At 45.1% G+C, this 16,917-nt stretch overlaps 1 protein-coding gene across 2 annotated transcripts in view; it reads left to right on the top strand.

Annotated features, from left to right (window-relative positions):
* The first annotated feature begins 9,771 nt into the window (after positions 1–9,771).
* The window catches only part of LOC124014460 (ankyrin repeat and BTB/POZ domain-containing protein BTBD11-A-like), a 218,007-nt gene continuing 210,861 nt past the window's right edge, over positions 9,772–16,917 (top strand). Inside the window, exon 1 of one of the 2 annotated variants that reach the window (XM_046329500.1) lies at positions 9,772–10,857. In XM_046329500.1, the coding sequence (XP_046185456.1) occupies positions 9,993–10,857 (865 nt within the window). In that variant the 5' untranslated portion in view covers positions 9,772–9,992. The remainder of the gene's footprint in view (positions 10,858–16,917) is intronic. The other variant, XM_046329501.1, reaches the window with a different exon arrangement.

Below are 16,917 nucleotides of genomic sequence, written 5' to 3'. Positions count from 1 at the left end.
GGCTCATTGGTGTTGAGGATGGTCAGGTTTGTGTTGTGAACATTTCCCTTAGTGCTCTTCCTGAGGGGTTTGTGGTGGTAGTGTTTGCCAATAAAATCTCCCATGGTGATGGTATGGCCGGGTTTGACCAGTTTTTCAGACATTGTTGTTGAGGGTAGACAGTGGCTATCAGGAGAGCTGTTTTTGCATGTAATATTTTTTTTTGCTGTATCATTGCTCTGCTCTGTGGAAAAGGTTTTGATATACGCTTAAAATGCACCAACTCCTTATAGGAATTCTGGGCGAGGTTTGAGAACACCTGAAAATTATTTTAAATGTTTGAGGTGGAGAAGCTCACAGACAACAGTCTGAAGGTGGTCCTTATGAGGATGTCCAATGAGACAATGGAACCAGCTGACATAGCAATATGGCTCAGCCTGTTCTGCAAGGTAAAGAGAGCCCTGGGTGAGAACAGGGGCCAAGGTGGAGGGGAGATGTTTCAGGACACCATAACCCTAGGGGTCATTGATCTGCAGATGGGCAGACTGGCACCAAATATATATTATCCAAAGCGACTTACAGTCATGCGTGAATACCTTTTTACGTATGGGTGGTCCTGGGAACAGAACCCAATATCCTGAAGTTGCAATGCTCTACCAAGATGCATGACATGTTTATAAATGCTTTGTGAATCCTCAATGTCATATGATTTATAAGACCTTTATTAACTTTGGGATAGGGAGAGGTGTTTTGACGTCCGGATAAGAAGTGTGCCCAAAGTTTACTGCCTGCTACTCAAGCCCAGAAGCTAGGATATGCATTAAATTGGTAGATTTGGATAGAAAACACTCTAAAGTTTCTAAAAGTTTCTAAAATAATGTCTGCGAGTAAAACAGTACTGAAATGGCAGGCGAAACCCCGAGGACAAACCATCAAAAAAAAAAAATTCAGTATACCACTGATTTCAATGCCTGGTGACCCTGGGGGGAGGAGACGCAGAGATAGCCTGGTGCGTGGGGCTGCCACAGGACCCACCAGGCTGGGGAGACCTACAGGAGGCCTGGTGCATGGAGGAGGCACCGGATGGCCCGAGCTGTGGGGGAGCACTGGAGCTCTGGTGTGCAGCCTTGGCACCACTCCTCCAGGCTGGATGACCATTTTAGCCCGGACCCTCCAGAGTGCAGGCACAGGTTGAACCGGGCTGTGGTTGAGCACTGGAGATCTGGTGCATACCACTCACACCTCTTCCTTAGGATCAAAACCCACATTCGCCCGGTACGGGCGGTGCGCAGGCATAGGACACACTGCACCCTCCCAGCACCCCGGAGACACAGCACGCATCTACCGGCGCAGGATACCCTGGGCCAAAACGGCGTACCGGAGACCAAACACGCTGGGCCAGCACAATACGCCCTGGCTGGATGCCTACACTCGCATGGCACTTGCGGGGGGCTGGCCTATAGCGCACCGGGCTATGAGCGCATACTGGAGACACCGTGAGCTTGACCGCATAACACGGTGCCTGACCAGTACTGCGCTTCCTCCGGTAAGCACAAGGAGTGGGCTCGGGTCTCTCCAACCTGACTCCGCCACACTCCCCGTGTGCCCTCCTCCCCCCATTATTTGGGGGGGTGCTGCCTCTCGTGCCTGTCGAGCTGCTGTGCTACCTCCTCATATCGCCGCCGCTCAGCTCTCGCTGCCTCCAGTTCTTCGTTCTTCCAGATATTCCCCAGCCTGCACCACGCTGCTTGGTCCTTGGTTGGTAGGTGTTTCTGTAATGGCTGCCGCAGGTGGAAGAAGGTGCAGCGTGGTACATGTTCATACTGTTATGCAGGTGAGTGAGGACCCAAAAGCGATATAACAGAAACATGTCCAAACAGGGAAAACATAAATCCTCAATCATTACAGGGGAAGTCCAAACAGGGAAAACACAAATCCTCTAGTTTAACAGGAGAGTCCCCCTTCTAGTTGTTGAGGAGAGTTGCAGGGCTAGCGGCAACAGACTGCAGGTCCCTTCGGGTAGGCGCGGGCCGTAGCGGATAGAGACACTTGCTCACACGCAGTATCTGATGACGAGGCAGAATACAACAGGACGGAACAAAGGCAACGCAAACAAGAATCCGACAAGGACAGAAGCAGAAACAGAGAGAGAAATAGAGACTTAATCAGAGGGCAAAATAGGGGACAGGTGTGAAAGAGTAAACGAGGTCGTTAGGAGAATGAGGAACAGCTGGAAGCAGGAACGATAGAGAGAGAGAGGAATAAAGAGAGAGAAAGAAACCTAATACGACCAGCAGGGGGAAACGAAGAGAAGAGAAAGCACAGGGACAAGACATGACAATACAATACATGACAGTACCCCCCCACTCACCGAGCGCCTCCTGGCGCACTCGAGGAGGAAACCTGGCGGCAATGGAGGAAATCATCGATCAGCGAACGGTCCAGCACGTCCCGAGATGGAACCCAACTCCTCTCCTCAGGACCGTACCGGGAAACGATGAAGAGGGAATCTTAGTGCAATTATTATTATAAAAATGAGACACGGGTAGAGAACTGTAAGAGTTTGAGCAATCAGGACCAAACAGGCCAGGAGAGTAACAACTAGGGACAGACTGAGACACAGCAAGGCTAAGACCAGGAACAGGAGAGAGGCGGTGGCTGAGGACAGACTGAGACACAGCAAGTGCAGGAGCAGGACCAGGAGAGATGCGGTGGCTGGGGACAGACTGAGACACAGCAAGGGCAGGAAAGATGCGGTGGCAGGGGACAGACTGAGACACAGCAAGGGCAGGAGAGATGCGGTGGCTGGGGACAGACTGAGACACAGCAAGGCCAGGGGCAGGACCAGGAGAGATGCGGTGTCTGGGGACAGACTTAGACACAGCAAGGCCAGGAGCAGAAGCAGGAAGAGAGTTACCAGACTTAGTCTGCGCGCAGTCCGAACAAGCAGCCACGAAACGACGCGTGTCACGCTCCTGAGTGGGCCACCAAAAACGCTGGCGAATAGAAGCAAGCGTACCCCGAACGCCGAGGTGGCCGGCTAACTTGGCAGAGTGAGCCCACTGAAGAACGGCCAGACGAGTAGGAACGGGAACGAAAAGAAGGTTCCTAGGACAAGCACGCGGAGACGGAGTGTGAGTGAGTGCTTGCTTTACCTGCCTCTCAATTCCCCAGACAGTCAACCCGACAACACGCCCCTCAGGGAATCTCCCCTCGGGGTCGGTGGAGGCGACTGAAGAACTGAAGAGTCGGGATAAATCATCAGGCTTGGTGTTCCTTGAGCCCGGACGATAAGAAATAACGAATTCGAAACGAGCGAAATACAGCGCCCAACGAGCCTGACGCGCATTAAGTCGTTTGGCAGAACGGATGTACTCAAGGTTCTTATGGTCAGTCCAAACGACAAAAGGAACGGTCGCACCCTCCAACCACTGTCGCCATTCGCCTAGTGCTAAGCGGATGGCGAGCAGTTCGCGGTTTGCCACATCATAGTTACGTTCCGACGGCGACAGGCGATGAGAAAAATACGCGCAAGGGTGGACCTTATCGTCAGAATGGGAGCGCTGGGACAGAATGGCTCCCACGCCCACCTCTGACGCGTCAACCTCGACAATGAACTGTTTAGTGACGTCAGGTGTAACAAGGATAGGAGCGGATGTAAAACGCTTCTTGAGGAGATCAAAAGCTCCCTGGGCGGAAACGGACCACTTAAAGCACGTCTTGACAGAAGTAAGTGAGAGGCTGTGAGAGGAGCTGCCACTTGACCGAAATTACGAATGAAACGCCGATAGAAATTCGCGAAACCGAGAAAGCGCTGCAGTTCGACACGTGACTTAGGGTGACGGGCCAATCGCTGACAGCATGGACCCTAGCGGGATCCATCTGAATGCCTTCAGCGGAAATAACAGAACCGAGAAATGTGACGGAGGAGACATGAAAAGCGCACTTCTCAGCCTTCACATAAAGACAATTCTCTAAAAGGCGCTGGAGGACACGTTGAACGTGCTGAACATGAATCTGGAGTGACGGTGAAAAAATCAGGATATCGTCAAGGTAAACGAAAACAAAGATGTTCAGCATGTCACTCAGTACATCATTCACTAATGCCTGAAAGACAGCTGGAGCATTAGCGAGACCGAACGGCAGAACCCGGTACTCAAAATGCCCTAACGGAGTGTTAAACGCCGTTTTCCACTCGTCCCCCTCCCTGATGCACACGAGATGGTAAGCGTTACGAAGGTCCAACTTAGTAAAGAACCTGGCTCCCTGCAGAATCTCGAAAACTGAAGACATAAGGGAAGCGGATAACGATTCTTAACCGTTATGTCATTCAGCCCTCGATAATCCATGCAGGGGCCCAGGGTCCCGTCCTCCTCCTTAACAAAAAAGAACCCCGCTTCGGCGGGAGAGGAGGAAGGGACCACGGTACCGGCGTCGAGAGCTACAGACAAATAATCTTCGAGAGCCTTACGTTCGGTAGCCGACAGAGAGTCTAGTCTACCCCGTGGGGGGAGTGGTACCCGGAAGGAGATCAATACAACAATCATACGACCGGTGAGGAGGAAGGGAGGTGGCCCTGGACCGACTGAAGACCGTGCGCAGATCATGATATTCCTCCGGCACCCCTGTCAAATCACCAGGCTCCTCCTGTGAAGAGGGGGCAGAAGAAACAGGAGGGATAGCAGACACTAAACACTTAACATGACAAGAGACGTTCCAGGAGAGGATAGAATTACTAGACCAATTAATAGAAGGATTATGACACACTAGCCAGGGATGGCCCAAAACAACAGGTGTAAAAGGTGAACAAAAAATCAAAAAAGAAATGGTTTCACTATGATTACCAGAGACAGTGAGGGTTAAAGGTAGCGTTTCACGCTGAATCCTGGGGAGAGGACTACCATCCAAGGCGAACATAGCCGTGGGCTCCCCTAACTGCCTGAGAGGAATGTCATGTTCCCGAGCCCAGGCTTCGTCCATAAAACAGCCCTCCGCCCCAGAGTCTATTAATGCACTGCAGGAAGCTGCCGAACCGGTTCAGCGTAGATGGACCGACAAGGTAGTACAGGAACTTGACGGAGAGACCAGAGTAGTAGCGCTCACCAGTAGCCCTCCGCTTACTGATGAGCTCCGGCCTTTTACTGGACATGAAATGACAAAATGACCAGCGGAACCGCAATAGAGACAGAGGCGGTTGGTGATTCTCCGTTCCCTCTCCTTAGTCGAGATGCGAATACCCCCCAGCTGCATGGGCTCAACACCTGAGCCAGTGGGGGGAGATGGTAGAGATGCGGAGAGGGGAGACACTGTTAACGCGAGCTCTCTTCCATGAGCTCGGTGACGAAGATCTACCCGTCGTTCTATGCGAATAGCGAGTTCAATCACAGAATCCACGCTGGAAGGAACCTCCCGGGAGAGAATCTCATCCTTTACCTCAGCGTGGAGACCCTCCAGAAAACGAGCGAGCAACGCCGGCTCATTCCAGTCACTGGAGGCAGCAAGAGTGCGAAACTCTATAGAGTAATCCGTTATGGATCGATTACCTTGACATAGGGAAGACAGGGCCCAGGAAGCTTCTTTCTCAAAAACAGAACGATCAAAAACCTGTGTCATCTCCTCCTTAAAGTTCTGATAATGGTTAGTACACTCAGCCCTTGCCTCCCAAATTGCCGTGCCCCACTCACGAGCCCGTCCAGTAAGGAGAGATATGACGTAGGCGATACGAGCAGTACCCCTGGAGTACGTGTTGGGCTGGAGAGAGAACACAATATCACACTGGGTAAGGAACGAGCGACATTCAGTGGGCTCCCCAGAGTAACACGGTGGGTTATTAATTCTGGGCTCCGGAGACCCGGAAGCACAGGAGGTAACCGGTGGATCGAGGCGGAGATTGTGAATATCCTCCGAGAGGCCGGAGACTTGGGCGGCCAGGGTCTCAACGGCATGTCGAGCAGCAGACAATTCCTGTTCGTGTCTGCCTAGCATCGCTCCCTGGAACTCGACGGCTGAGTAGAGAGAATCCGAAATCGCTGGGTCCATTCTTGGTCGGATTCAGAACAGCTGGAAGCAGGAACGGAACGATAGAGAGAGAGAGGAATAAAGAGAGAGAAAGAAACCTAATACGACCAGCAGGGGGAAACGAAGAGAAGAGAAAGCACAGGGACAAGACATGACAATACAATACATGACACATACTTTTAATAATGGAACTGAACACCGATTAACAAAACACAGAGAACAACCGAAACAGTTTTCTGGTGCAGACACAAAAACAGAAAGCACTCACCCACAACCAAAATGGGGAAAACAGGCTACCTAAGTATGATTCTCAATCAGAGACAACGAACGACACCTGCCTCTGAATGAGAACCATACTAGGCCAAACACATAGAAATATAACATAGAACAAATAATATAGACTACCCACCCCAACTCACGCCCTGACCAACCTAACACAAAGACATAAAAAAGAAACTAAGGTCAGAACTTGACACTACTTAAATATGACCCCCAATAACAGGCAACGATTACCAGCTGCCTCTAATTGGGAACCATACAAAAATCACCAACAAAGAAACACAATGACTAGAAGACCCCGCTAGTCACGCTCTGACCTAAACAACATAGAGAAACAAGGGCTCTCTATGGTCAGAGCGTGACAGATATAATTCATGCCTTACCTTTGAAGAGCTCCTGTTGGCACTCCAATATGTCCCATAAACATCACAAATGGTCCTTTTGTTCGATTTATTATCTCCAAAATGTCAATTTATTTGGCGCGTTTGATCCAGAAAAACTCCGGTTCCAACTTGCACAACATGACTACAAAATATCTAATAAGTTACCTGTAATCTTTGTCCAAACATTTCAAACAACTTTCCTAATACAACTTTAGGTATTTTTTAACATAAATAATTCAATCAAATTTAAGAAGGGATAAACTGCATTCAATTGGGGATAAAATCAAAGTGGAGTGAGCTTTCAGGTCACGCACCTTAACCACAACAGTACACTTCACCCTCGTTCTGAACAGGGCTACTTCTTCATTTCTCAAAGGAGAAACATCAACCAATTTCTAAAGACTGTTGACATCAAGTGGAAGCGATGGGAACTGCAAGCAAGTGGCTTAGAAAATCTAGATCCCCATAGAAATCTCATTGACCTCAAAAACAAAATTCCTGTATGGTTTGTCGTCGGGGTTTCGCCTGCCAAATAAGTTATGTTATACTCACAGACATCATTCAAACAGTTTTAGAAACGTCAGAGTGTTTCCTATCCATATCTACTAATAATATGCATATCCTTGCTTCTGGTCCTGAGTAGCAGGCAGTTTACTTTGGGCACACTTTTCATCCGGATGTGAAAATACCGCCCACCAGACTAGAGAGGTTTTAACAGTCTTGGGTCTTTTGCTCTCCCTCCTGGTGTAGCCTAATACTTGTCAGTTGCTGAAGTGAGGTCCATTACCTTTAGTCAATGTATTTCTGTTAATGCTTGTCTATTCATCTATCCTGCTCCATACTCAACTTGTTGATAGTAAGTGATAGTAAACACTAAGTCTCGGTTTCACATACACTGATTAAAACTAGTCCTGGACAAAAAGCACTTTAAATGGAGATTGCACTAAAAAGCATTTTTGATTGATTGATTTTATTTGCCAGTTAAAAAAAAATATTCACACACAGCACATACATTTTAAAAACTTTACAAGGATAACACAAAGTCAGTGACTTATTTCCATTGTGTTCCCTAATCTGCATTGAATGTGCTTTTTAGTCCAGGACTGTGCCTAATCTGTGTGTCTAGGGTTATAACAGTATTGAAAGCCCTTTCTATAAACAACCTGTATTTACATTAAGTGTATTTTAAATGAATGATTAATGAATAATAGGCTTTTTTCATTTTAGGCTTTTTAAAAGTGTCATGACCGATTTATGAATGCTTCTAACAAATGTAATAAACATATGAACATTTATAAGCCTCATATACATTACATTGCATTTATAACAAATGAATTTAGCATAAACGGCGTACCGGAGACCAAACACGCTGGGCCGTCACAATACGCCCTGGCTGGATGCCTACACTCGCATGGCACTTGCGGGGGGGCTGGCCTATAGCGCACCGGGCTATGAGCACATACTGGAGACACCGTGAGCTTGACCGTATAACACGGTGCCTGACCAGTACTGCGCTTCCTCCGGTAAGCACGAGGAGTGGGCTCGGGTCTCTAGCATATTGTGCAATACGCAATGGATGTGATAAAGGGCACTACGCATATGAGTAAAACTAATGCTGAATAATGTGTGTAACGCTATAAATCTAAATCCTGAATGAAAAGCAAGGGAACTAATAAGTACCAGGACCGTGTGTTTTATGGCACTCAAATGAGGAAATATAAAAAATATCCCATCAATTAGGATTGTACAAACTACATAGATAGTTAAAATGTTCATATAGCCTTTAGCCCACTGCTATTTCTTGATTGTTCCTTTATATCCTTTTGGCATTTGATGATGTTTCCATGAGATTATCTGCAGTAGGACTGCAAGGGTATGTTCAGTGATGTGAGCCATTCAGAAGGTTGCAGGAAGAAATGTAGCATTGAGCTGAGCGGAATTAATACATTATTTTATGCCTGACCGAAAACCATATCTGTATATAGACCCAACATTCAGTAACGTTGCACCTCTGTCAAGATAGGACCTTCATCCCAAAGACACAGATGTTTTTTATCCTTTCCATCAATATTGTGAATGTTTATCTATGTGTATTTCACGATCCTGTATTCATTCCATTTTCATATCATTGACATAGTCAAATTATTTTAAATATTTTTTCCCAAGCAGTCTATTGATTTGTAGCTTATATCAGTGAGTATGTTTACATGCATCATTATTAAACTGGTTATAGCAGTAGGCAGATCATGCAATAGTCATGTAAACACCATTGTGCAATCGAAAGATTGCTTTGCCTATCTTAAATCAGTGTAAGGCCAAATTCGAAGTAAGCATACTCCGATTTAACACAAGGTTTTCTGAGCAATCTTTCGAATTATTAGGATATTTAAACACCCCAATCGGCATCTCAGCTGTATGTTTGATCTGCACATGTGCAAGCACCAGCCGAGCAAGTCTTTAACATGAACTAAGTGAGTTTGAAACAACTAAATGTATGCGTCTTAGAAGTAATTTTCACATACAAACTTCATATGTTCAAAAAATAGCATGGTCGCAGTGGTTGAATGTTTATTTAGATTGCCGATTTTATGCATTCATCAGAGTGCCATCAGGTAGCCTGATTTCAGATGTGTCCATGTAAACATGATATTCATTCTTCTTCCAAAGCATGTAAACATTTTAATCAACTATCATATTAATCTGACAATCCACAAGAATCACATTATTATGTGCATGTAATGTACGGAGTGTGTTTTCATATGTGTAGACAGACATTGTTAAGGTGCTAAATGCAACACCCTCCCAGCCATTAGGCCTGATCAATAGCAGGTGGATAAATGTGTGGGAGAGTGTCATTCTTAATTTGCCTGTTTTAAGTCTGTTGTATTTATTATGGTATAAGACTCAGATTTTTGAGTAAATCCTTTTCCAGTCATATTTGAAACATGTTTAATGTGCCCATCAACAGCTAATATCATAATACATCCCAGTTGACAAATTGAATATGTCAGTCAAGAGTAATAAAGGCATCAGATTGGCCCTTAGCAGCCAACCATGTGCCTAGCCCCTCCTCTCCATGCACGAGTCGGTGCTGCGCCTGATGCAGTGGCTTGTGGATTCGATCTCTCTCAGGTTACGCAGGAGTTAGAGAAAGACCAGTTTAATGGAATATTTTCAGTAAACGCAAGAAAGCGAAAACTAGGTAAAACATTCACTTCATTTACAGAGATTGTATGTAGCCGAATATAACTCTTGGAGCCGTGGAATAGCTGCGACAGAGACAGGGTTTGTGGCATTCATTGAAAAAGCAGACCTTTAGTATGCAATGCAGCCATGACAGGCAAGAGTAAGACAGCTGTGAGGACGCTGGAGGATTTAACGCTCGATTCCGGTTATGGTGGAGCCGCGGACTCCTTCAGGTCTTCCAGTGTGTCGCTGTGTTGCTCAGACACGAATCTGTCATATGCGCATGGGGGAAACTGCTGGCATCTGACCGAATCTATGCACAGCCGACACAACAGCTTGGACACGGTCAACACCGTCCTGGCGGAGGACACGGATATATTGGAGTTCTCCAGCCAATGCGCCAAGCTTCCCGAGCTGGAGGACGTGCCATGGAGCCTCATCGAGGTGGAGTGTGCACTCAGGAAGAAAGAGGAGCTATGTGTTGGGAGCCCGTCACAAGAGGTCCTTGCCAAGCTCTCAGCACTGGTCAGTCGGGCGTTGGTGAGGGTCGCCCGGGAGGCTCAGCGCCTCAGTCTGCGTTATGCCAAGTGCACCAAGCACGAGATCCAAAGCGCCATCAAGATGGTTCTCTCCTGGACCATCTCTGTCAACTGCATCACCGCAGCACTCGGTGCACTTTCGCTCTATAATATGAGCACTAGGGATAAATTCTACCGGGGCAAGTCAGCGCGGTGCGGGCTCGTCTTTTCTGTAGGACATTTTTTCAAGTGGATGGTTGAGAATCGAGTGGCACTCCGGGTCCATGAGCATGCAGCTATATACTTCACTGCCTGTGTGGAAAGCCTGTTCCTTGAGGTATTCAGCCGAGTGCAGCGGAGCGTGCTCATCGAGAATGACAACGGTACCTCCACATTTATACTCGAGTCCCTAGAGCAGGCCATCAACAATGACTCAGAGATCTGGGGTCTGCTGCAGCCCAACCAGCACCTCATATGTGGGAAGAATGCAACTGGTAAGAAAAACAAAATGCATGTTGCTGATTTTCTGTTGACAGAAATATGTCCTGAGTGGAATCGGATGTAATATGTTGTGGGTTTTTCGTTGGAAACTCAGGTCGTTTCAAGCAGAATGTACTTTGTTGACCACATCGTTGGCACAGATCCTTTGTTTTTGTTTCTATTATTTGGCTGGCAGATCTGCCAGTGCATTAGGGGATACAGGGATGTGTTAATAGGTGTCTGTTTGTATCATTGGCCCTCGCCAATGTTGTTGTGAATGACGGTCACCTCACGTCGAGTTGAGGGACTGTTTATAGAGGTGGCTACTTAATTAAAGCTTATTTTAATGGGTCTTTCATAATTCAGTTATTTTGATAGAGGAACGAAATTTACATCATCACCCACAGATTATTGGTTCATAATCTGCATTTTTAAGCCACATTTTGTCATAGGTTAAGATTATTATTATTTATTTTTTACCTATTTGCCAAAGTTAGGGTAATAGGGGGTAACTAGCTTCCTCGGGCAACTCCCCCCCCCCCCTCCCTTTAATTTGCATTAAGACCCAAAGATGTTACAATTAACACTCTCCGTGTTGTAGATATATTCCAATTAAGTTAGATCTATAATTGTTTTTTAAATATACAAGAAGGAAAGCCTTAAGATAAATAATCCACTTGTTTAGAGAGAAAAATGTAGATAATTTGAGTAAAGTATTAATATGTTGGATGAGTGTGTTGGGGCTACACCCCCCCCCCCTTCTAGGGGGTAATTGGCCCCTAGTATGTCTTTCCACTTGTAATTTGGACAATGACTAGCCCAGTTAGCGCTAGTTTATGCTAATTTGCTCGCTAGTTACTTCACCAGCAGTAAATACTAGCCAGCGAGCTAGTTAGAATAAGCTGCTAGGAGTGCTAGCTAGCAACCTTACTAGTTGTAAAAGTTTCCACTAGTGACTGATAGTTTTACAGTTATTGTTACATTTTTTAGCCTTTTAGCTGTTTTACACAGCATTTTATGTAATATTACTAGATACTATAGCTAGCTCCATTTTTAAGAGAGCTTTTCAGTTGGCATCTTTCCCCCTGTTTTCAGTCACAGGTGGGGTCTGGATTAGGTGTGAGCGGTGCAGGAGGTGGGCTCATGAGTTGTGCTCCAATTTGACTCAGGATAGCTTTATTTGTGACCTATCTACAAATTAGAATTGTGCAATAGCAAAGCATAACAGTTGCCATGTCAATGATACACTGCATTAGTTAAGTTATTGTTATTAAATGTTATTAGTTATATTCCAATTAATACATATATATTTATTTAATTAAAAACGACTGTTAAACCTTTTGCTCTGGAATGTATTAAAGACTGCTGGGATTTAAAATTGTGCGTTATTCAAATCATATTTAGTACAATTGTACGTAATGGATTGTATGGATAAGGAATAACAAAGAACGAACAAATTAAATGAATCTGAAGGTGACCTCTTATGGCTGCGATCCACGTACAGGGATCAACATCAGGGGAAATTTCAGAGTGACAGCTAAAAATACAATGTCGTAACAAACATTCTTGAAAAGGCAAGTGTCTTACATCCTTCAAAAGATTAGAATCTTGGTAACAAACTACGTTTTCCAATTTAAAATGGTTATTACAGAGAACAAATACCATGCTTTTGTTTGAGAAGAGCGATCAACAACAAAAAAAACATTTTCCGCCATGAAGGTTTTGACACATTCACATCTGAAGTTAAAATTATGACTTACATTCTTGATATCTTGCTCTTATTTATCTTCCTGAGGCTCCCAGTGATCAAATGAAATGCCGTTTTCTTTGATAAAATCAATTTTTATAGCCTAAAACGAAACATTTTGTAAACCGTTTTTGTCGTGAATTCCATCTCTATCAACTTTTTACAGAGAATTCAATGTAATTACACATACTAAACAATCGTTTATCTAGTCATAGTTGGTTTCAGTGCAATCCTCTGGATGTTAGCAACACAGCCAAACTTGATTGTTTTTTTTGCGGGATGTATTGACCGAAGTGAACTGATTTGAAGACGACGAGCAATGACTTCATTGCGCACCAATAATATCTGCAAAGCTTCGTTGATTGACTGTATTTCTGCCCAATGACCACTGATCTTCTTGAAATCTAGCTGGGTAGATAGCCAATGAGCTGAGGTAAACGCCAGTATGTGATGTTTATGGGTTGGACCACCACCCCTTGTTTGTAAATGCATGCGTAACGAACTTCATTCTCGCCTTGAACATCAGAGTAGTTGCCGTCACGCTTGTTACGCACAGCAGTGTTTTGGAAAGTAGTATTTTGGAAAGTGTTTTTCCAACGATTTCATTGAAGACATCATGGTGAATAAATCAGGAAAGGCGAAGTCCAAGTATAAGTATACAGATTTGCACCAGATTATAGAAGAGATTGATCGGGAAAGTGAGACAGATTTTTTTGTTTGAGGAATCTTTGAGTGTTATGATTCAAACACTGAGTAGCTGTTTCTGCAAGGACAGGACGTACTTCTGGACGGGTAAGTGCTGATGCCGTTTTATGAAATATATATATATATATATATATATATATACTGCTAAAAAAATCAAAGGGAATACTTAAACAACACAATGTAACTCCAAGTCAATCACACTTCTGTGAAATCAAACTGTCCACGTAGGAAACAACACTGATTTACAATAAATTCCACATGCTGTTGTGCAAATGGAATAGACAACAGGTGGAAATTATAGGCAATTTGCAAGACACCCCCAATAAAGGAGTGGTTCTGCATGTGGTGACCACAGACCACTTCTCAGTTCCTATACTTCCTGGCTGATGTTTTGGTCACTTTTGAATGCTGGCGGTGCTTTCACTCTAGTAGTAGCATGAGACGGAGTCTACAACCCACACAAGTGGCTCAGGTAGTGCAGCTCACCCAGGATGGCACATCAATGCGAGCTGTGGCAATAAGGTTTGCTGTGTCTGTCAGCGTAGTGTCCAGAGCATGGAGGTACTACCAGAAGACAGGCCAGTACATCAGGAGACATGGAGGAGGCCGTAGGAGGGAAACAACCCAGCAGTAGGACCGCTTCCCCCCGCCTTTGTGCAAGGAGGAGCAGGAGGAGCACTGCCAGAGCCCTGCAAAATGACCTCCAGCAGGCCACAAATGTGCATGTGTCTGCTCAAACGGTCAGAAACATTTCTTTGGGGGGGCCGCACAGCCCCTCCATGTGCTCGCCAGAGGTAGCCTGACTGCCATTAGGTACCGAGATGAGATCCTCAGACCCCTTGTGAGACCATATGCTGGTGCGGTTGGCCCTGGGTTCCTCCTGGGTTTCTCCTAATACAAGACAATACTAGACCTCATGTGACTGGAGTGTGTCAGCAGTTCCTGCAAGAGGAAGGCATTGATGCTATGGACTGGCCCGCCCGTTCCCCAGACCTGAATCCAATTGAGCACATCTGGGACATCATGTCTCACTCCAACACCACGTTGCACCACAGACTGTCCAGGAGTTGGCGGATGCTTTAGTCCAGGTCTGGGGGAGATCCCTCAGGAGACCATCGGCCATCAGGAGCGTTCCCAGGCATTGTATGGAGGTCATACAGGCACATGGAGGCCACACACACTACTGAGCCTCATTTTGAATTTAAGGACAAAAGTTGGAAAAGTTGGACCAGCCTGTAGTGTGGTTTTCCACTTTAATTTTGAGTGTGACTCCAAATCCAGTCCTCCATGGGTTGATGAATTTGATTTCCATTGATCATTTTTGTGTGATTTTGTTGTCAGCACATTCAACTACGTAAAGAAAAAAGTATTTCAAAATAATATTTCATTCATTCAGATCTAGGATGTGTTATTTTAGTGTTCCCTTTATTTTTTTGGTTGCAATTTGCGATGAAATGTGTAAAGTACACATTGGCTATAGTGTGTGTGTGTGTGTGTGTATGTATGTGTACGACCCATAACCTGTGTGTGTGTGTGTGTGTGTGTGTGTGTGTGTGTGTGTGTGTGTGTGTGTGTGTGTGTGTGTGTGTGTGTGTGTGTGTGTGTGTGTGTGTGTGTGTGTGTGTGTGTGTGTGTGTGTGTGTGTGTGTGTATATACATACATACAGTGGGGCAAACAAGTGTTTAGTCAGCCACCAATTGTGCAAGTTCTCCCACTTAAAAAGATGAGAGAGGCCTGTTATTTTCATCGTAAGTACACTTCAACTATGACAGACAAAATGAGGGGGGAAAAATCCAGAAAATCACATTGTAGGATTTCTTTATGAATTTATTTGCAAATTATGGTGGAAAATAAGTATTTGGTAACCTACAAACAAGCAAGATTTCTGGCTCTCACTGGCCGGTATCTTATTTTTGAAGAGGCTCCTCTGTCCTCCACTCAATACCCGTATTAATGGCACCTGTTTGAACTTGTCATCAGTATAAAAGACACCTGTCCACAACCTCAAACAGTCACACTCCAAACTCCACTATGGCCAAGACCAAAGAGCTGTCAAAGGACACCAGAAACAAAATTATAGACCTGCACCAGGCTGGGAAGACTGAATCTGCAATAGGTAAGCAGCTTGGTTGAAGAAATCAACTGTGGGAGCAATTATTAGGAAATGGAAGACATACAAGACCACTGATAATCTCCCTTGATCTGGGGCTCCACGCAAGAACTCACCCTGTGGGGTCAAAATGATCACAAGAACGGTGAGCAAAAATCCCAGAACCACACGGGGGGACCTAGTGAATGACCTGCAGAGAGCTGGGACCAAAGTAACAATGCCTACCATCAGTAACACACTACGTCGCCAGGGACTCAACCTGCAGTGCCAGACACGTCCCCCTGCTTATGCCAGTACATGTCCAGGCACATCTGAAGTTTGCTAGAGAGCATTTAGATGATCCAGAAGAAGATTGGGATAGTGTCATATGGTCAGATGAAACAAAATAGAACTTTCGTGTTTGGAGGACAAAGAATGCTGAGTTTCATCCAAAGAACACCATACCTACTGTGAAGCATGGGGGTGGAAACATCATGCTTTGGGGCAGTTTTTCTGCAAAGGGACCAGGACGACTGATCCGTGTAAAGGAAAGGCCCTGTAGGATTTGAGTCCCTTTCGGCGTAGCGTGTTACTGATGGTAGGCTTTGTTACTTTGGTCCCAGCTCTCTGCAGGTCAATCACTAGGTCCCCCCGTATGGTTCTGTAATTTTTGCTCACCGTTCTTGTGATCATTTTGACCCCACAGGGTGAGTTCTTGCGTGGAGCCCCAGATCAAGGGAGATTATCAGTGGTCTTGTATGTCTTCCATTTCCTAATAATTACTCCCACAGTTGATTTCTTCAACCAAGCTGCTTACCTATTGCAGATTCAGTCTTCCCAGCCTGGTGCAGGTCTACAATTTTGTTTCTGAAGACCTTTGACAGCTCTTTGGTCTTGGCCATAGTGGAGTTTGGAGTGTGACTGTTTGAGGTTGTGGACAGGTAACTTGTTATCAGTATAAAAGACCAAACAGGTGCCGTGCCATTAATACATGTAACGAGTGGAGGACAGAGGAGCCTCTTAAAAAAGAAGATACAGGCCAGTGAGAGCCAGAAATCTTGCTTGTTTGTAGGTGACCAAATATTTATTTTACACCATAATTTGCAAATAAATTCATTAAAAATCCTACAATGTGATTTTCTGGATTTTTTCTCTCTCATTTTGTCTGTCATAGTTGAAGTGTATCTATGATGAAAATAACAGGCCTCTCATCTTTAAGTGGGAGAACTTGCACAATTGGTGGCTGACTAAACACTTTTTTGCCCCTCTGTATTTTAACACCAATAAATCCATCTGTTTAAAAATGAATTTAGTATGTCGTTCAAGCAAATCAGGCTACAAAAACCTTTCTAAACAATGTTTTGGTTGGTTTCTAGCTTGTTAGCTAGCTAATGTTAATGTAGCTGGCTAGCTGATTTAACTAATGACCATATCATATAGCTAACAACGTCTTAAATGTAGCTCATTTTTATTCATTATTACAGGAAAATAAACTCACAACAATATCCTTATTTACAAGTTAATGGTGACCT

Source organism: Oncorhynchus gorbuscha, linkage group LG25 (assembly GCF_021184085.1).
Source record: "Oncorhynchus gorbuscha isolate QuinsamMale2020 ecotype Even-year linkage group LG25, OgorEven_v1.0, whole genome shotgun sequence".
NCBI classification, from domain to species: Eukaryota; Metazoa; Chordata; class Actinopteri; order Salmoniformes; family Salmonidae; genus Oncorhynchus; species Oncorhynchus gorbuscha.
This window is presented reverse-complemented; position numbering and strand designations above follow the sequence as displayed.